General features: G+C 46.3%; 1 protein-coding gene and 1 long non-coding RNA gene across 2 annotated transcripts in view; one reads left to right on the forward strand and one right to left on the reverse strand.

Moving 5' to 3' along the window:
- DHRS7C (dehydrogenase/reductase 7C) overlaps nucleotides 1-6,476 on the forward strand; it is a 43,752-nt gene extending 37,276 nt beyond the window's left edge. Inside the window, exon 7 of the mRNA XM_006275553.3 lies at nucleotides 6,224-6,476. Coding sequence (XP_006275615.1) covers nucleotides 6,224-6,432 — 209 coding nt within the window. The 3' untranslated portion in view covers nucleotides 6,433-6,476. The remainder of the gene's footprint in view (nucleotides 1-6,223) is intronic.
- The window catches only part of LOC132252132 (uncharacterized), a 38,291-nt gene that overhangs the window by 11,811 nt on the left and 5,577 nt on the right, over nucleotides 1-20,903 (reverse strand). The gene's annotated exons all lie outside the window — the stretch shown is intronic.

Genomic DNA, 20,903 nt, shown 5'->3' on the forward strand with positions numbered 1-20,903 from the left:
TACCTAAGATACATCGATGACATCTTCATTTGGAGTGAGAACCTGCAATCTCTGATTTAATTCCACCAGAAATTCAACAGTCACCACCACTCCATCTGCCTTTCTTTAGAATACTCCAGCACCAACATCCCCTTTTTAGACATAATGATCAGTATCCAGAAGGGTAAAATACAGACCACAGTATACAAGAAACCCACAGACCAACATACATATCTGCACAGAACCAGCAATCACCCAAAACACACCAAAAAAGCTGTGATATACAGCCAAGCCCTCAGATACCACCGCATCTGTACTGAAGAGAACACCCGGGATTGCCACCTCACCAATCTTAAAAAGGCTTTCACCCAGCAAGGACACTCCTCCAGAGAGGTAGATCGCACGTTTGAAAGAGCCACCTGGATACCACGTGAAGAACTGCTGCAGTACAGAAGAAAAACACCCACAAATAGCACACCGCTGGTTATGACCTATCACCCATCGCTTGAACCTGTACGGAAAATCCTCAAAAAATTGCAACCCATATTAGAAAAAGACCCTATTCTTAAAAAGATCTTCCCAGAGCCACCCATCCTAGCCTTCAGACAAGCACCGAACCTCGCCAACCTCATCACCAGAAGCAAACTTCCTCAACCCCAGAACGCACCAAAAGGATCCAGACCGTGCCATGACAAGAAATGCAAAACCTGCCAACACATCTCCACCACCCCCACTATTACTACACCCCACAACAGAGTCATCAGCATCCCAGGATCTTACAGCTGCACCTCCAGAAATGTAATATATCTCATCCAGTGCACCAAATGCCCTGATGGAAGATATGTAGGAGAGACCAGACAATATCTGCGCACCAGAATGAACGCACACCGGAAAGCCATCAAAGACAGAAACACTCAATTACTGGTGGGGCCACATTTCTCACAGGAGGGCCACTCTCTCTCCAATCTCTCAGACCTGATCCTCAAGGGAAATTTACACAACACTTTGCAGAGATGAGCCTATGAGCTCCATTTCATCAACCTGCTGGATACTAGAGATCATGGACTAAACATAGACATTGGATTTTTGATACATTGCAATCTGCCTGGCGACTGACTCCCCAGCCCAGCCCAGCCCAGCCCAGCCCAGCCCAGCCCAGCCCAGCCCAGCCTCTGGCTTCTTTACTTTTCATTCCATCCAGGAAGAGCACACACCAACTGCTGCCGCTTCCTTAGCCTGACGAAGGGTTTTTGAACCCAAAAGCTTGCTTAATAACTATTCTCCAACCATTTGGGTTGGTCTAATAAAAGATATTAAATTCACCCAAGGATTCTTGTCTGTTATTTAGTTACACATTTACAGCAGCAACATAGAGTTCTGATATTTATATAATGGAGGGTATCTACAAGATGCAGGCACTAATACCAAGGCCTCTGATATGTCCTTCCGGTGTTGAGAAAATATGAAATATTCATTATAACATTGTGAGAGTTAGTGACAGTGGAGATGTACTTGCCATTTTCATGTATTTAGATTTATGAATACCTAAGTAGCACATTAATCAAAATTAAACAACAGCTCAGTCAGAGACAAACCTTGCGGGACAGCAGTAGGGGTAGGGATGAGGAAGTGGGGAAAACGTTGGACAGGGGAAGGTTCTGGGGATGTGTGCAGGAGTCCTATCTATGCTGGGGACTCAAAAACAGTCCCCCATTGTTGCTGCTGCCACCACCGCAGTGTGCCCTGCCTATCTCTGCTGTTGCTCTTTCTCTCACACAGTGCAGCCATAATACGTAAGAGGCCGATCTTTCAGACAGAGGTGAGACTAGCCCTGTGATCTTTAACATGACAGGCTTAAAAGACATCCACTTTTCTACACACTGCATGTCAGAAGGAAGAAAACCAAATTATTTCCTTGTGTAGTTCACACTAAATCAATGTAATTCTATATCCCTTTGTAATAGCTGGGCTCCTTAGAGAGGATTTTTGGATCTGCTTTTATCTACAGATAACTTAACAGGAGCATTTGGCTCTAGTGTCTCTCTAGGGCTAGATATAGACATTGCCAAATGAAGTGGATCAGTTGTGCTGAGATGTGTCCCAGCATAGCTGATCCACTTCACTGGCTGAAACACAGGTCACTTACTGTCTTGCCCATTGATGCTTCAGGACAAGGGGTGATGTGTCTTCCCAGAGCTTGAGGGGCCCAGGAATTTCCTCACAGGAGCGGGCACTGTGAGCCCTAGGAACACCTGCCCATCTTTCCTCTCTTACAAAGACATGCCCCAGAACTTCCAGGGCATATCTCCAGAAGTGGGCAAAGTCAAGGTTTCCACACTTAGAGAGATGCACCACAGAGATTCTGGGGGCACGTCTCTGTAAGTGGAGAAACCCCAGCTTTTCTGGCTTATGGAGACATGTCCCAAGATTGCCCACGGACACATCTCTGAAAGAGGGGTAAGCCAAGCAGGTTCTCTAGAGGCTTGAGGAGTCTGAGCTGTGTGGGAATCCTGGGGTGTATGTCACAGGCTGGCTAGGCATTGTGAGTGTATCAGCCATTAGGCTGCTGGGTTCGGGATTGAGGAGGTGAGTCGGGAGTGAATTAAAGGCAAATTTACTTATAGTTTAGCATACAACAGTTAACAGAAAGGTTAATGCAACAAAAAGATAGTACAGTAATAAAGAGCTAATAGTGAATGATAACAGCAGATAGACAGAATGACAAAGAGTTCTCACATGGGGTTGGCAATTTATCTGCAGTCCCTCTATGCCAGGTGTGTGCCAAGTTGTTCCAGCGAAGTCAGGTGGCCCCGATCAACGCTGTCCGAGGGGTCACCGGGAAGATCCCTTGGTCAGGATCCGGTCCTAACTCACACAGGGAGTCTGGCTTGGTACAGCAATGGTCCTTCTGTCCTGTCCTTCTAACTGGTCACTTGACATGCACAATCCTTTATGCCTTATTTTATGCTAATCTGTTGGTTTTAGAGTCACTCACAATCTTGCCCTATAGCTGTTACCCTATGGGATCAAAAGGTGTTAGAAATTATCATGAAAGGTTACCACCCGAACTCGGGTTCACCCAATAAGCAAATTACACCACATTACTTTGAGGTTTGAAATTAGCATTACCTGCCCAAGCTCAAGCCCTTGGTTTTTTATTCCTTGGATTCCTAGGAATGTGCTAATTATATTAGGTGGTCAGATCGTGTTACAGCTGACCTTTAAAAAACCTGTTAGATCAGCTAATCTTGTAGTTTGCTTATTTTTGGGGCCCATGATCAGTGCAAACAGTTAGATTTAACACTTTGGTTAAATTGTGACAGACAAATTCCACTTGCAGGTTGCAAACTTGCAAGCTTTGCATTAGCTAATCTTAACTACTAAACAATTGCCTGGATGTCTCCAAGAGCATATATTTATTGCTCATGATAGTAACCCCTCTGGTTCTGGCCACCACAGGTGTGCAGGAGAAGGACCCTCAAGCCCCCTAAGCACCTGTCCAGAGCAGCTGGAGAGCAGAGGCAGCTCCAGACTGCCTGCACTCTTGTGCTATAAAGCAGACAGATGTCTGCTGCTAAGTAGGGGCACAAATTGATACCATTTTGTCATGGCCACAAATTTTGAGCATTTGTGGCATTGTAAGGTGCGTGGACATTTGTTTTCTTGGTCTTTGTGCCACCATAAGTATTTTTATGGAAGCACACAGGTGATGAAAGGTGGTGTCTGTTTCCACTCTAACAGACCATACTCTGCTCTCAAAGCCAAAAAAGTCTGACACCTAAACATTTGAGTACTAGCTAACAAATAATCGTGTGGTTCAATATTAAAGGGTGTTGTGTCTCTCCCTGTGAACCATTTGTCATGAAGGGTACTATCATGCTTTCCATAAGAGTTATTGCTAGAAAAGAAATGATCATAAGATGATAGGGAAGTAAGGCTGGAAGGGACTGCACAAGGTCACCTAGTCCAGTTCCCTAATAAAGGCAGGATCATCCCTGACTAAACCATCCCAGCCAAGTGGCTGTCCAAACTGCTCTTGAAAAGATAGCAGTCTGCTTTGGGCCTCAGTGCTGAGCTTACAAACTAAGTTAATTATCCATTTGTGTGAAAATATATGTAAATTAGCATGAGATCTCAGAATTATTTGTGGAAATTATATACCAAAATGTGGTTTATAATTTAATTTAAATGATGCATTAGTTTTAGCTTTAATGTTGTATTTGGATTGTTTGTATTGTTAATGGGAACTTCACCATCAGGAGTCAGCTGGGGAGAGGACATGTATTATAGGGCATTCTTAAAGGAAATTTCATAAGGTGGGTGTGTCTACACAAGACGCTAACTGAGCAGTAGTTGAATAATATGGCATAGTAGCGTGTCACAGCACAAGCTGTGTTAATACTCAACTACACAGTATTGTTAAGCTACTGTGGAGTAGCATCACTAAAAAGCCATTTGCTGGCACTACTGCACAGTAACTCCAGTTACTGCACTTTTATTTAGTACTTGATTATACAAGGACTAAATAAATGCTCAGTAACCACTGTGCAGTAGCATCTCGTGTAGACACCTCCAATGTGGAGGAAATCTTGCTGTTGATCAGAGAGGGCCGGACTCTCCCAGTGTGCCATAACTGTCAGAATTTGATTAAATAAATTGAATTTTCCAGACTGCAGCCCATTTTTCAAGGTGTATCAATATTTGTTAGGGAACTATCTTCTTCAGGGTACTTCTAGGGCACAATATAACATTTTCTTATAAGACTTCAGCTGGAATCTAGTCCAGCTCATCTACAACTAAAAGCTCTCCATCTAAGGTAGAGCAGGAATTCTAGATTGCCCTGGGGAGGTGTCTAGGTTTCCCCACACTGTGTAAGGAGCCTAGGGGCATCTTTACATATACTGAGGAGTGTGTGTGGGGGACAGTATTTTAATTGGACCAGCTTTCCTGCTCTTCAAAATGGCGGCAGGGGTACATTAACTCATTTGACAAACTTTAGTTAAAGTGCCCCCACTGCCATTTTGAAACATGGAGACACTCAATACACATGACACCAAGGCTGTTGGAGTGTTTTAATTAGAGTGCTCCAGCATACTTGATTAGTCAAGTCTGCTCTGATATATTCTAATTAGAATGTGTAGGAGCAGGCATTGGGCACATGTATAGGTGCCCTAGGTATTTAACCCCATCAATTTGTGTTACCTTCCTGGACTAAGGCACCTAAATTTTAGATATTTCAATACCTAACTGGAGGCACCTACCTACAAAGTCAGTTTGGATCTGACTGCTAGTGAAAGTTTTAAAAGAATGCAGCTTTCCAGTGCCCACTGATTGCAAATCCTTTCTAAACTTTTAGAGGCCTAACTTCCTGTGAAAATATGTGCTGAGTCTGACTATTACTGCTGCACCTGACACCATAGGGATGCCTTTAAAGTGACAGGCACCTGGAAACTACTTTGGCAGTGGGGAAAGGCTACATGTTGCTACTAACAATATGGTATATAAAAAATTATATTCCATACCAGGCAAAAAAATTCTATGACATGATCCTAATCTTTATTTTAAAATCAGGAATAACTCCACTGACTTCACAGAATTCAAATGATACTACACCTTGTGCAACAGGCATGAGAACCAAGCCTTTCATGTCTAGAATAGAAACCAGACCAAACATTGCTTGGGTATCTTTATTTCCTGAGGTGGGAGTGCATGTTCAGCAGGTAGTATGTGGCCACAATGTATTTCCTGGATACTTTAAGTTCACTGCCAGTCTCCTGGTCACTGCGGGGGTTTTCCTTTATTTTTTAAAATTCTGTAGCCATCAGTGTAATTTTCCTTAAGGTGGAAAGAAGCGTCAATAGACCTGGGTACCTGTGTTCTATTCTGTCTTGTCTGGGAATTTCTTCAGGTTCTTAAGAGTGTTGAAGGCTTGTTCAGTGTTTGGAGTCTCTGTAGACTTTCCAAGCCACACAAAGATTTTGTGGTGGAAGGCAAGAGGGCAAGAAAGGAAAGTAGATGGGGTTTTAGTTTTAAAATGAAGTACAGATGAAGGGAAAGAGGCAGGACACTTGTGTGGAGTGGGAGGGGGGCTTCCTTGCTTCTGGCAGGTTGCAATGTTTCTCAGCACTAATTTTACAGATGGTCCACCTGTTGCCCCATCACTGCAAATGTCTTCTCAGTGTACCTACTCTTCTTCCTGACTCCATGCTGCATCACTGTCTTACTCCTCTTGTTTCATTTGCAGTCTTTTTCAGAAAGCTGGCATATGGTGTGCACCCCATGGAAGTTGCAGAAGAAGTTCTGTGCACAGTGAGCAGAAAGAAGCAGGAAGTGTTTATGGCCAACCCCATCCCTAAAGCTGCTGTTTATATTCGTATTTTCTTCCCAGCATTGTTTTTTGCCATTGTTGCTTCTGGTACTAAGGACAAGCAGAAAGTGGAAGAGCAGAAATGATTTTGTTCACTGCTTTCCATCTGCTCATGACTTCAATAAAGTCTGTTTCAAATAGGAGTGTTTTTTTTTGTGTTTCCACTTTAGAATGAAGACAAGCTAGAATCTGCTGCCAGATGGTTCACAGAGTTGGTATGAACAAGTTGCTTTTAGGGACTGCACCTCTATCAGGCTCAGTGAATAACATTAACTGTTATTGTTATTTATATTACAGCAGCACCTAGTATCCCACTATGCTGAGATCTGCACAAAGTAAGATAGCTGAATCTCACTAGGTAGAACAGAGGATAGGGGAAGGGCCTGATGCCTCAACACAGATAGAAATAGGATAGGCTTCCTGTATGTTACTGTTTCCACAGCAACAATTTTAATGTGTTGGATAGTGTTTTGTTGGGCAGTAGAAATGGGGTGGTCACAAAAATGAAAGAGGGGTCGGGAAGAGGATGTCATAGAGAGAAATTGGATGGGATGGAGATTCATTTATATATATTCAATGGTCCTATTAAGTTGAAAATAATCTGACTTCAAACCCCCTCAACAGCTCATTTAGCCCTCTTTACACATTCCCCATCAGATTCATTCTTCCCTTTCTATCACAAGACTGCAATTTTCAGTGCCTGCCTCCCATTTGTCTAGACCCACAAAAGCAAGGAAGGAGAGATGAGTGGTCATAATTCAAGTGTGGACACTTATTTTGTCCCAAGGGTCACATAGGGAGTTTTGATGAGCTGTCACATGCTGCAACAGCAGTTCCCCTTCCACCTCGCACAACTCACTAAAATTCCCCATGGGTCTTTGGGCAGGTTGGGAGCAGTGTTCAGGAGCAGGAAATGCAGGTGAGGCTGGGATCATGGGGCCATGACAGATCAGGGCTGGGGTTCCAGGCTGAGCTGCAATCTGCTCCCTGCCCTGTGGGGGTGGGGGGGTCTGTGCATTGGCAACATGTCAGGGGAGCCTTGGGGGAGGGGGCACATGTCTCCCTTCCCCCAGATTTCTGCGCTGACAGTGGGGTCCAGGGCATGGGGCTGAGGCCAAGGCCCAGCAGCAGTGGGGGTGGTGACAGCACTGCAATTTCTGTGCCAACAACAGGGCATGGGGCTGCAGCTTGACTGGACCCAACTCCCAGCTGCAGCAAGGGCAGTGGTGGGGAGTTGTGCCCCTCCACAGTGGCAGTGGCATAGAGCTGTGACCCCCTATTGTGCAGTTGGCAGCTGCCCCTGAGGTTCTCTGCATGGAAACAAGCCCCACCTGGGGCACCCCATGGCACTCCTGCCCATGCCCGTTGGCCTGGTCCCAGCCCCGGTCCCGGTCCCGGTCCCAGCCCCAGCCCCAGCCCCAGCCAGCGTACATCTTCTGCCTGGGCTGTTCCTCAGGCAGCTTCAGCCAGCTGGGTGCTATTCTGCTTTCCTCACCTCCAGCAGGAACTGCCCACCCAGCTTCAACTTCCCCCCACTCCCCCCACCTAGAGTGGCACAGCAGGAGCCGGAGGAAGAATCATAGCTGGAAGCGAGGGGAACAGAACAACCCTGTCATGCCAGGCTCCAGCCACCACATGCAGCTTCCAACAGGGCTGTTGCCAGTGCAGCTGTAGCTGGCTGGGTGATTTGCTCCAGGCAGGTGAGTGGGGGCAAGCTTCAGCCAGGCAGCTCCTGCTGGAAGTGAAGGGAGACGAGCAGCACTGGGCACAGCCCTACTGGAAGTTGTGCATCCTGGGCAGGGCCCAGGTCAGCAGGCGTGGGAGGGAGCATGGTGTGGGCTACTTTGGTGGGAGTATGTGGGGTTGGCCCCATGCGGAGTACCATGGAGGCAGCACCACTTGCAGAACACACACGTTCGAAACAAAAAACCCTTTTACTTCCCTAACAACACCCACCCTCATCCCTCCACCCTCCCTCCCCAACAAACTCAGCTCCTTCCCTGCTTTCTCCCCATCTATCAACAATAAAATACCTCCTTTCAACATCAAAACTATTTGCAATGTCTCTGTTTTTATGTCCCAGAGTGGGGGCCATGGGGTGCTGTGGCCTAGGGTGCAGAACCCAGGGCCAGGTGTCAAGCACCCCACCCTTGGGCCATTCCTTCATGCATCCAGGGGTTGTGGCAGCCCCAGCAGGTGGTGGCCTTATGCTGCAGTCACCTGGGATGGCACTTCCTGGGGGCAGACGGCTCCCCCTCTGCTGCCTCAGTGCAGCCCCAGTGTCCCTGTGAGGTATATCCATGTCCTTAGGTGTGTGGCACAAGGAGAAGCGGTGGGTCCAGGCTCAGGTGGGTGGCAGCAGGCCTGGGGCAGGGTCTGGGCCAGGGGCTGTGGTGGGCAGGAGGTGCTGGAGGACCTCCACCCAGGCCCAGGACAGGGCCTGTTGCATGGTGGTGGGTGGGACCCAGGGGCCCTGCAGGGCCATGGGTGGGGCTGGGCAGTGGTGGTGTGACCACCAGGTCCAGGAGGGTGTCCAGTATCCAGTGGTTGGTGTCCTCGGACTCCACTGCCTGGGCCTGGAGGGCCACCTGCTGCTGGAGCAGCTCAACATGCTCCTGCTCCAGGCCGTCCATCTGTGCCCACTGCTCCTGCTGTGCCTGGTCCTGCGCCTCATCCCAGGTGGTCTCCTGGGTGATGTCCTTCTCCTGACAGGACTGCTCTCACACCTCCTGCTCTTCTGCCACTGCTACCAGCTACTGGAGCAGGACACCCTGATGGTGCAGGGATGCAGCCAGCGCATCCTTCTGGCTCCAGCGCTGGGTGGCAGTGACTCAGAGCCCACATCCCCACTGGGCCTGGTTTTAAACTTGACACTGTTTTTGTCTCCATGCTGCTGATTGGCTGAGGGGCCCCAGCAGCCCTGCTGCTTGCTGCCCACCAGTGTGGAGACAAAAACAGCATAGAGTTTAAAACCCCAGCTTTCACTTTCCTGCTGATGAGGAGAAAGCTGCAAGCAGGGCCTCTGGGCCTGGGCCCAGCTGGCCTGTGTCTTAATCTGCCTATGTCAGTCACAGCCATGCACTGTGCCTGCAAGGTCTTGTAATGCGGCACCACTGTGCCGACAGAGAGTGCCCTCACTCCTGCATGCCATCCAACAGGGCCTCATAAATGTGGGCATTCGAGTGCCCACTCCACGCAAACTGCCACAGCACTTTGGTACCTCCCCAGAACACCACAAGGTTGCCAACCTCCTCTGGGTCCAGTTTGGGGCTTGGGTGGTTGGCATGGACATGCACATGAGGGTGAGAACATGAGGTCAGGGCTTGATCGGGGGGATGGTGAGAACATGATACGCTCCTTGCTGACTCTCTGGGCCCCTGCGTGGCGGTCTCTGTGATACCAGCCTGAGACACCTGCTAGCAGTGCCCAATGCAGGGGCATGGCCAGGGACTGGGTGCCACACAGCAAAGGCACTTCATCACAGTACCTGCAAAGATAGGAGACCCTGCTGGGGGGTGGGGGGAACAGCACCAGAATGCAGCAAGCTGCAGCCCTTTGCAATGCTCATCTGTGGTCAAGCAGCAGCTCTGGAGAGGGGACAGGCCAGGCAGAGGCAGCCTGTGTTCATGCCAGGGGGGCTCACGAGGCCTGCTGTGGCCCTGCAGATTGCACAGGAGCCACCAGGCTTCTGTGCAGTGTGCCCCAAGGCACAAAATGGCTTCAGGCTTTTACAGCCTGCAGCTAGGGCTGCCAGAGAGCAGCCCAGCCCTTGTCCAGGTGATGGTCCCAGCCAGGAGCTCTGGGGCTGGGCTCAGTCTGGTCCCCCTAGTGGCAGGGCAGACCCAGCATTAAAGTTAGTGCTGGGTTGCATCTACACATGTGTCACTGCACATTAACTAATCATGACTAAATTTGATATCTGCATTTGCAGGTATCAAATTTAGTCACAATTAACCATTTTTACTACACTACTGCATGTGTAGAAGTGTGTCTTTACTGAGCTGTAAATTGGGTTAAGGCCCATTGACACGTCCTGTGTAGATATGCCTTTAGAGTACTAAGTGGAAAAAGATTACAGTCAGCTTTGCACAGGCACAAATGTGTGTGCATGGATGGGAGGTGGGCAACAGGCAGAACTAGACCTTCTGCTCCTTGGTTTCCTCTGGGCCTTAGTTTCTCCAGAGCGAAATTAAAATAATATTTCTCATGAGGGTATTCTTGGGTTATGAAGGCACTAATGTTAGCAAGGTGCTAGAATACTGTGATGATAAACAGTAAATCTATCTCCCTCCATAGGCAAATGTTCTTTTAGTGTCACACTAACCCAAAACCAAACTAAATGACCAGCTACCAAACCAAACAAAGAAACAAACAAATAGCAGCCCACACCTCCTGAACCCTTCTCTGATAAGATTCCTTGGACTCAGTCACAAATTTCCCATGCTACAGTATTAAGCAAAGTCTTATGGTTTCTCCATGTTTAGGCTTAAGCACCAATGAAGTCCAAAATTCTTCTATGCCTTTGGAAAGGGAAATAATGCCCAATACCTGTATTACAATATTTATTTTCATTCTTCAGAGAAGAGATATTGAAAAAGCCCAGATAGGCTTTTCAACCTTGCTGAATTCAGGGCTCCAACTTGACCAGGTATTTTTACTTGAAGCAGGCATCCTCTGACATTGGGACATAACTATGTATTTTAGAAATGCTCAAACTTGACCAAGGCACCCTAGTGACATATCATTTTGGCAATGTTAAGATGGAGAGATTACTTACTTGCAATTTGTGGTGGCTAAAGATGCATTTGGACATTACATCATACATCAATTCCTATGAAACTTGCTCCAATACCAAGACCAATCAAGCCAAGCCCTTTGGGTGCCTGCAACTCCTACCCACTCTTTCTTGGCCTTAGGCTACACTATGCCTAGATTTCATCACCAGCCTTTCCCACTCCTGAAACCATACCTTGACCCTAGTGGTGATAGATTCACTAAGATGTCCTAATTCATCCCCTGTTATGGTTTGCCCACCACCTGAGAAATGCCCAGCTATTTCTGGGAATGCATCTTTTGTCTCCATGGCAATCATGTTCATCTTCTGACTCCAAAGTCATGAGACACCTTCATGAGAACCATGTTTACATTGCAAGATGGGATCCTGATCTACAGGGACAGAGAGTGAGCCAGGGTAGGAGAGTTTGACTGGGTCCACAAGAATGTCTAGAAGAACTTAACCACAATATTACAAATTTGAGGGTGAACAATACTGTCCCTGCTTGTTTCTAGGCCTGCTTTGGATGTATCGAAGTGACTGTATTCCCCAGTTAACCCAGTACGACTGTGGTCCAAAACCTTGTACCCTTTTTCTTTCTTCCTCTCCCTGAAGACTTTACAGATCAGAAATCAAGAAGGAACAGTAAGAAAAAGGGCAACCAGAATCCACCCACCTGTAGAAGCAAGTTTGTTAAGTAGTGCATAGTTATTGTATAGATAGTGTATAGGTATTGTATAGGTTTATAGGTGTATAGGTACTGAAAATAAACACTGTTGTATAGGTGCTGGGGAGAAAATCCTGATTTTTTTTTCTACTTTTTGTCTATTTTCCTATTTTTTTTTATTTTCTTTATTTACTATTTAAATCTTTTAAAAATTATTTCTTGTTTGATAAAAAAATCATGTAAGTGCACCACATTTTTGCAATAAAGATGTGCATTTGCATCTATACATGTGGCATGTTTTCTTTCATAGGCAGATTGGCATGCATGCCAGTCCGTGCAGTTTCTGGGTGGGTGGGTTGGGAGACAATGTGATGACCATGCCCTGTCCCCCACCTCAGTGTGGGGATCCTTTGCTTGGGGGCATTTACATCGCTCCTCCACATGTGTATCCCCCCCCTGCCTCCGACATCCAGTGTAGATGGAGCAGTGTTCTTGGGGTCCTCACTGGGTGGGATCCATAGTACCCAATGAATATTAATCCACCTCAACACCACAAAGGCAACACCCAGCCATCCAGCCACTCACCCATCCACCTGACCCTGGTGCTGCTTTGCAAAAAGCTCCTCAGTGTTCAGGCTTTGCAAATAGTTTCACAAAAGACAGGAGTGAGATGATTCATTCTCTTTTACAGAACAATCCTTGAATGTTTTGACCCTTTTATTTTCCTTTTCATTAGTAAAACCATGAGTCAGTGTGAAAATTCTCAGTCCATTCACAGTGCATTTCAGTTAATTCACAGTGAGAACCAAGACTCCACCTACCCAACCCTGCAGGGCAGAGACAAAGAATAAAGCAGGGTGGGGTGCTTCTACCCTGGGCACAGGGATGCCAAGCAACTGGGGGAAGGGGATGCGACCAAGTCAATAAAATTTTCATTAAATGACAGTATCCAGTGAATACTTTTGCAAGTGCAGCAAAAATAGCTTAAATCAATTGAAATGCTATTCAGATTGGTGAATCACATTAAATTGCAATGCTATTTTCCATTGGTAAATCACAATAATTTGAAATGTTATTCACACAGGTCCACACCCTGGCCCTGAAACCTGACAGATTGTTTTTGATTGGTAAATCACAATAAGTTGAATGCTATTCATGCATGTATGTATATGAGAAAAGGTGGGACCTGCCTCACCTGAGCTGTAATATGTAGGCAGGCCCAGGCCCTGGCCCCAAGACCAAGCAGGAGCAAGTACAAATTCACAGATTTTTCAACTGGTCAGTCACAATAAACTGAAATGCTATTCCCATTGGTGAATCACAATACATTGCAATGTTATTCATTATTCATGCATGTATGTATATGAGAAAAGGTGGAACCTCCCTCACCTGAATTCTAATAAGCAGGCAGGCCCAGGCCTAGGCCATGACCCTGACACCAAGCACAATTGGTCCTTGCTGTCACAATAAACTCAAATGTTATTTTCATTGGAAAATCACAATAGATTAAAATGAAGGGTTTGTGGCCAGTTATTTTTATTGGAAAATCACAATAGATTAGGGAGGGTTGGAAGGCCCACCATGCAGTGAGTGGGGGAGCTAGGATATGATTTCTCATGCATTTGAGCAAATCTTACAATGTGGAGGGCTTGCTCATTTGCTGAGACGTGCTGAGTGCTGTTGGTAGTCAAGTGGTGAAACATGTATGTAGCATGAGTGTGCATGCATGTATGTATGAATGTATGTATGTATGTATGTATGCATGTCTGTTGGTATGTTTTCAAACAATTAAACAACCTGCTGAGGTTGCTTTGGTATCACAAAGCGTGGAGGTATCAGTGTCTTGGAGAAACAAGGCAAAGGGTGCTGCTCTCACTCTGGCATGCAAAACAAGCATCACACCAAGAGATAAAAAGCAGGGCAGCTCTTTTTTTCCCTGAAACACGACAAAGATGAAGAAATTAGCAGTGCAGGAAAGAAAGTGGATCCTGAACCTGTTGAAGAAATGAGATGTGTAGTGCCTATCTATGCAATAGATAGTGTGTAGGTATTGTATAAATATATAGGTATTGTATAGTTGTGTGGGTATTGTATAGATAGGTTTGATTCACAGATTGTGCTTCACAAATTTTTGATTGACAGATTTTTCATTTTCTAAGTAACAATAAATTTGATGCCCTCAAGGGAGGCTCACTCAGTAGCAGGCTTGGTGTCCCTTGATGGCAATTGAAATTGAAATGTTAGTTAGTTACCCTTGCACTTAAGAACTGTACGAGCAATCCAAATTGCAAACTTGAGGCAGGGGGGAGGGGGTGGGAAGTGCCATTAGTAGCCAAGTGGTGATTAAAACCAGACCACAGATGGATGTGCTCCACAAGCTACAAAGGAGTCCAAACATTAGTAAGACAAGACGGTGCCCAGAGTATTGTTATTATACGTTATGATTGTTAATATTATAATAATACTATAATATATAATAGTATAATATATACTATAAGTATACTGTACTGATTATAAGTCTATATAATACAAGTCTATATTATATACAGAGGCTATATAATAAAAGTCTATATATAAGTCTATATAATATAAGTCTAATGTAAGTATAATACACTATAATATATAACAGTATAATAATTGAACGCTGAAGGAAATGGTGTCAGGATCTTCCTCTTTTTCCTCTTGCTCTTCTCTTGCTCTTCTCTTCTGCCTGTTGTCACCACCATTGGGAGCAGTGTGCAGCTAGGAATGGGAGCTAAAAATCAGAGGGAGGGAGCATAGAAAGAGCATAGGAATTTGTATTGGAAAACCAACATACAGTGCCTTCTGTGCACCTTGTGTACCTTTCTTCACGACAAAAAAACTTTACCAACCCGATTTACAAGACAGTTGAAGTAAACAATGTATCCCCCCACCCTCAGGGCACAGACAAGTGCAAAATTACCAATGTGTAAAGGTGCCACTTGTGGAGCAAATTGCAATGTCCTCTTTCAAGTCTCATGTTACAAAGCTGTGCTCATCCAGAACTCAAAGCTTTACTGCACCCACTTCAGCAGCCTGCAGTCTTCTTGAATGCTGGGTTCGCATTCCAGTCCCCCCCAGGAGGAACTCTCCCCACTGGCCTGATTCCTTCTGTCTCTGGTGTGCTGCTATCTCTCTTTCGCTTCAAAGCTCTCTCGTCAATACAGCGAATGCATACCCCAACCACTGCTCCCCCAATTTATAGGCCTTGAGTGAGGCAGGAACCCCACCTCCCCCCAGCCTCATTTTGGTGTAAAATAAAAAACAGACAGTCTGGTGCCGGGCTGGAAAAGAGCATGAAAAGAAGGCATGAAAAGTGCCTTTGCAAAGTTTATGGCTTTGCAAAATGCTTGTGTACAAGCCAGGCTTGTGAGGGGTGACCCAGCCAACCCCCTGTGTAGGCAGAAAAGACTGGGCAGGCATGAGCATCTGTGGGTGCCTTTGCAAAATGTTTCTGTCTTGACAAAATGCAAGCAGGGCTTGTGAGGGGTGGCACACTACTTAGATTCATAGATTCATAGATTGTAAGGCTGAAAGGGACCTCGGAAGATCATCGGATCCAGTCTCCTGCACCAATCAGGAAAGATAACTGGGGTCAGGTGACCCCAGCAAGGTGACCGTCCATTCTCCTCTTGAAGATCTCCAGGGTAGGTGATTGTGCCACCTCTGGAAGGAGCTTATTCCACAGTCTGGACACCCTAGTTGTGAAGCAGTTTTTCCTAATGTCGAACCTGAAATGGTCTTCCAGGAGTTTGTTGTCATTACTCCTGGTTTTCCCTAAGGGTGCCCTGGGGAACAGTTGCTCATCGAGCCCATGATGTACACATCTGATGTAGTGGTAAGCTGCTACCAACTCCCCTCTAAGCCTTCTTTTTTCAGGCTGAAGAGTCCCAGATCCCTCAGCCTTCCTCATATGGCGTGCCGCTCAAGTCTCTGATCATACAGGGGGCCCTTCTGTGGACTCTCTCAAACTTTACCACATCCTTGGTAAAGTGTGGGGCCAAGAACTGGAAGCAGTAGTCCGACTGTGGTCTCACCAATGCTGTGTAGAGTGGGAAAATCACTTCTTTGGTTTTGCTGGCGATGCATCGATTGATGCATGCCAGGGTATTGTTAGCCCTGTTGGCTACAGCGTTGCACTGCCGGGTCATGTTCATACTGTGGTCTATTATTACCCCCAGGTCCCTTTCATTCATAGTGCTGGTCAGGTTGGCATTTCTAGGCCTGTAGGTGTGAAGGGGATTGTTCATCCCCAGGTGGAGCACTTCACATTTCTCAACATTGAACTTCATCTGGTTCCAATCCGCCCAACTTGCAAGCCTGTCTAAGTCCACCTGTATCTGCAGCCTATCTCCAAGCGTGGCCATGCTTCCCCATAACTTGGTATCATTTGCAAACTTGGCCAGTGAGCTCTTCACCCTCCACATTCAAATCATTGATGAAGATGTTGAATAGCACTGGACCAAGCACCGACCCCTGAGGGACACCTCTGGCAACTTCCCACCAAGATGACACAGATCTGTTTGTTAGAACTCTCTGGGTCCTACCCCTCAGCCAGTTTCCTACCCACCTGACTGTCTCACCATTAAACCCACAGTCTTCCAATTTTCTTGAGAACATCATGGGAGACAAGATTGAAAGCTTTTTGGAAGTCAAGGTATATAATGGCAATCTCCTCTCTCTTATCCAGGTGGTGAATCACCTGATCGTAAAAGGAGATGAAGTCGGTAAGACAAGACCTGCCCACAATGAAGCCATGCTGGCTGTCATTCAGAATCCTACCTTCTGCACGCCTATTGCACATAGACTCCTTAATTAATTTTTTCCACCACTTACACTTGATGGGAATGTTAAGATGGTCCCCTTCTGCAAACTGTGGGAGGTCAAATCAGAAACAACCTGGGCTCCCAATTGACTTTGCAGAGTGGCTGCTGCCTTGTCAAACTTCTGGTGTTCAGGCCAGAAGGCCAGCCAGACTTGTGAGGGATGACCCACCCAGGCAGCCCCGCTGCATACCTGTGCATGAGAGATTGCCAGTCCCTCCCGCCCCCCCCCCTCCCCCCCCCCCCGGGCAACGGCCCAGGCAGCAAGCACCCAAGAAAAGTGGCAGGCAGAAAAACAAAAAAAGAAATGAAACAAAAAAAAGAAAGAACTAAATCCCCCTTCCCCACCCAGCAGTGTGAGGGAGGATTCTGCCAGCCCTTCAAAGATATGGAGCCAGATGCAGAAAGCCAGGATAACATGAGATTTTATTGTAAGGAACACAATATTGTAAGCAGTTGGTTACTTGGGCTTCTTTGCCTTCACTCCACCATCACCCTGAACTGGCCCTGGCTTCCTGAACCATGGTGGTGGCCACCTGGCTCTGCTGGCAGTTGTACAACCCTCCCCTGACTCCACTGCATTTGGGGGAACAGGCTCAGTTGTAATGCTCCTGGCTACCTCCTGGACAAATGCAAACTGAGCGGAGCTACTTTTCCCTTTCTGGGGTGGCACCTGCTTTTTAAAGAGGTGCTTTGACAATTTCTTCAGGACATCACTTATCAAGTCCTGTGACCTCTGATAATCAACATGGGACTCTGTGGCCATGTCTACCAACTGCCCCATGTGGTCTATCACCTTTTTGCAGATGGCAAGTGTGTTGTCCGCAAGTGTGTTGTCCCAGATCACATCAAAATGCTTCGACTCCCAGAGTTCATCCTGCCAGGCTTCTGTGCCTGACAGTCTGGCTTGTGATGACTACACCAAAGCTTCCATCAAGCTTTCTCAGGAGAGTTGCTGCCTGGGGCTCATATCCCTTAAATGCTCTGCTGTAGTGCGAGCTGGGGTCTGAGGTTCGGAGGCACGTTACCAGCTGCCATCAGGTGTAGTAGCTGGTAAACAAATGAAAAATGTCTTCCTGGTTTCATGACATTTCCTTCCCCCAAGAGGAGGAAACTCCACATCCCGACACCCCACCCTGCAGTGGAGAAAATGCCTGCAGGCACAGAAAAAACCCTGCAAGAGTGGCGAACAATTCATACTGCCCAAAACTTACAAGAGCACATCTCAGAACCAGATCCATGGCTGCCACTGCCCATGCCAGCTTTAAACAATTAAAGAAAAAAATTAGTTTGGTGTCTGTTACATTACGAGATATCCAGTCCCCAAAGAGAATGGCATATACTTTTCATCCACCACCACTGAAAGAGCATGGTGACCTACCTCCAGTGACACATGAATTTCTTTCCCCACCTCCGCAGCCCCACAAACCCAACCGACACAAACCTGAGCAGTGCCTGCGTGGCAATAAGTACGTTACAAGATACTTACAAGTCACCGGTCATGCATCTTCTTTGGTCTCAGGAACAGAAAATGATGATTGCATGTTGTTGAGAAGAGAAATTGCATCTATTTCTTCCTGTTCCTCCTCCTCCAACTCATCATCTGTGCTAGTCCATGGAATTGGGGGGGGGGGAGGGAGGAGGACACTGGGAACAAATTCAAGGTGTACCTCTGTTCTTGTTGGCAATTTCCATCATCCAGGATCATGGAGCAGTCTTCGTACCCCTGTGACTTACTCACAGTTTCATGCTCAGGAGGTGCTGCCTCTGTCAGTGTGCTTTCCTCCTCCACAACCCCAGTCCCAAAAGACTGCATACCAAGATTGTCACCTGCAACCTTGGAGAGAATTTCCAACAGCTGGTTGTAGAAAAGAGCAATTGTGCGCCCTGCCCCAGAATGAGAGTTCTCATCTTTGGCATGGTAAAATGCATATCTCAGGACCTTGATGTTGCACTGGACCTGGGTCCAATCATGATTGTGCCTGCATTGCTTTTGCAATGGCTACATAAACAGGCTTATTTCTCCTACTTTCCAGCTGGTCTATAATCTTTTGCTCTGACAAAATGTCGATTAAGTCCTGCAGTTCTTCCCGGGTCCAGTTGGTCCATGGGCATTGAAGGTATCATCTTCCTGCTCCATCATCTCCATACTGCTGGCCTTGGCTTTCTGAGAAAATGGTTAAGCAGTTCATGGCCAACAGCAAGTGACTCATGAAAGGTCACTGGTGAAATTTGGGGGCTGGCTTTATACACATGCCATCCTTGCATGAGGATTTTGGAAAATTCCAAAGATTGTGAAGTCATCACCTGTGTCTCACAGCACCCAAAGGTAATGAAGCATCCCATTTATCAACAAAGACATGGTGATGGGTGTTGGGGTGACAATATTTGGATCTTGGGGAGCACTGGATTTCTAGCTGAATGAAGGCTTTAGCCTGTGGCCAGCAAAGGTGCTAACCACAAGGCAGAATGATATATTAAAAATAACATTGTGTTATTTATAAATACTTAGGCAAGTATTTTTTCTAACCATATAGTATTGTTGTAAGATATATAGAGCTCATTATGTATCATTAGGAGATAAAGCAGATTTTTCTTATGAATGTGTATGCTAAGCCAGCCATTTGCTTATGCTAAGTAACCATCTTAACTGTGTCAACCATTTTCAAGCGAGTCTGTGTAAGCCTGTGTACTGCGAATGAGGTGAAGTATTAGGAATGTGGAAGATGGTGCAACTTGGGACTGAAAAACAGACTGGAATGTGAAAGACAACATGTAACTGGTAACAGAATCTGAGATAAACATATGCGAAAAGGTGAATGGTGATTGGTGAAGAGGCCTCCAGAAGCTTCCAGGTTTTGGTCAAAGTCTTCCCAGTGACCAAAGAAATGGAGTCAAGGTCTTAGACGTGCACTCATAGCAAAAAGATGTAAATACGTGAAATACACAGGCAATTCCATGCTAATCAAACAAACAGTAAACAGAGGTGGAGCTTGAAATAGGAGGGAATATGGGTAGAACAAAGGAGAGACCAAGGTGGAGTAAATGCTGATGAATATGAACCAAGGTGTATAAATGTGGAAAAAACTAATGTTCACTGCTGCTCCCTGGTTTATCTTTTTTGGGAGCTCTCCCGGAGCTGTCTCCGTTTTGAAAAAGCTGTTGGCTAGCAATGTGTGCTGGTGTTTGCTCCCTGTTTGCTCCCTGAGCAACTGTATCCCAAGCAATTGGATTGTGGTTTCCCTAGTCGTTGGGCACCACATGGAGTCGGGGTCTAACAATGGGCTTGAGCATGGGCTAAATAAGGCCATTGTCCATTGGGATGGCTGCTTAATGTTGCAAAAATCGATCACACCTGCTTAACTTGTGTTTTTGCCTGTCTTTCCCATGTCTGACAATGAAGACCATTTTTTTATTGCTGCAACAGTTTTTGCTGACCTCACAAAAGTACTCAGCTGATAGCGGCCCATTTTGGCTGATCCTACATTAGCAGGAGAGGACTATGGCAAAATCTTATCTGTCCCATTACAGAATTAAATGTTTGCAAGCTTGATTACAGTTGTCTTGAACAAAGACTTGGTGCATCAGAACATCAAAGACCAAACAAAGATTCTGCAAACGCCTAGCACCCCGGGGTTACTTGTTGAAAATGCAGTAGTTATCTATTGAATGCAGCTAGACAGAGCTCCAGACCATAACCTGCCCCCCCCGCCCCCCACTTGGTGAGGGGATGGTAGTGATTTTAGAAACAGGTGAGATCTGAGAAGCGGCTGATGGCAGAGAGGTGCAAAATGGAGATTCAGGACAAAATGCATGAGGAATGGGAAATGAAGAATCGAGAATAATGCAGTTAATACTCCTCTGACAAAGAGAATCTGGAGGACATGGGTGAGCAGGAGGAGGAGGAGGAGGAGGTGACAGTGCTGCTGATTGAACTACTACTGGCCTTCAAATAATACAAGACATGTAGCACAGCTGGATAACAATGATAGCATATGCATTGTTAGCATTTCTGCAAGCTTTACACGAGGACACAGCTACAGGCACCTCACAAAAAAGAAAATGGAGATATTCTGAGGAGTGGGAAAACCAAGAGGCATGCAAAGAAGTGGAAGCTGACTGGGCTTTGTTGAGAAACCTCAGGAGCAGCATCTGCATGATCTGGCCCCGTGAGAACAGCTCAGACTGGTGGGAGTGAATCGTGCTGAGCACTTGGAATGATCAGCAGTGGCTGGAGATGTTCTGAATGAGCAGGGAGTTGTTTTATCATAT

The sequence above is a fragment of the Alligator mississippiensis genome, chromosome 8, assembly GCF_030867095.1.
Source record: "Alligator mississippiensis isolate rAllMis1 chromosome 8, rAllMis1, whole genome shotgun sequence".
NCBI lineage: Eukaryota > Metazoa > Chordata > Crocodylia > Alligatoridae > Alligator > Alligator mississippiensis.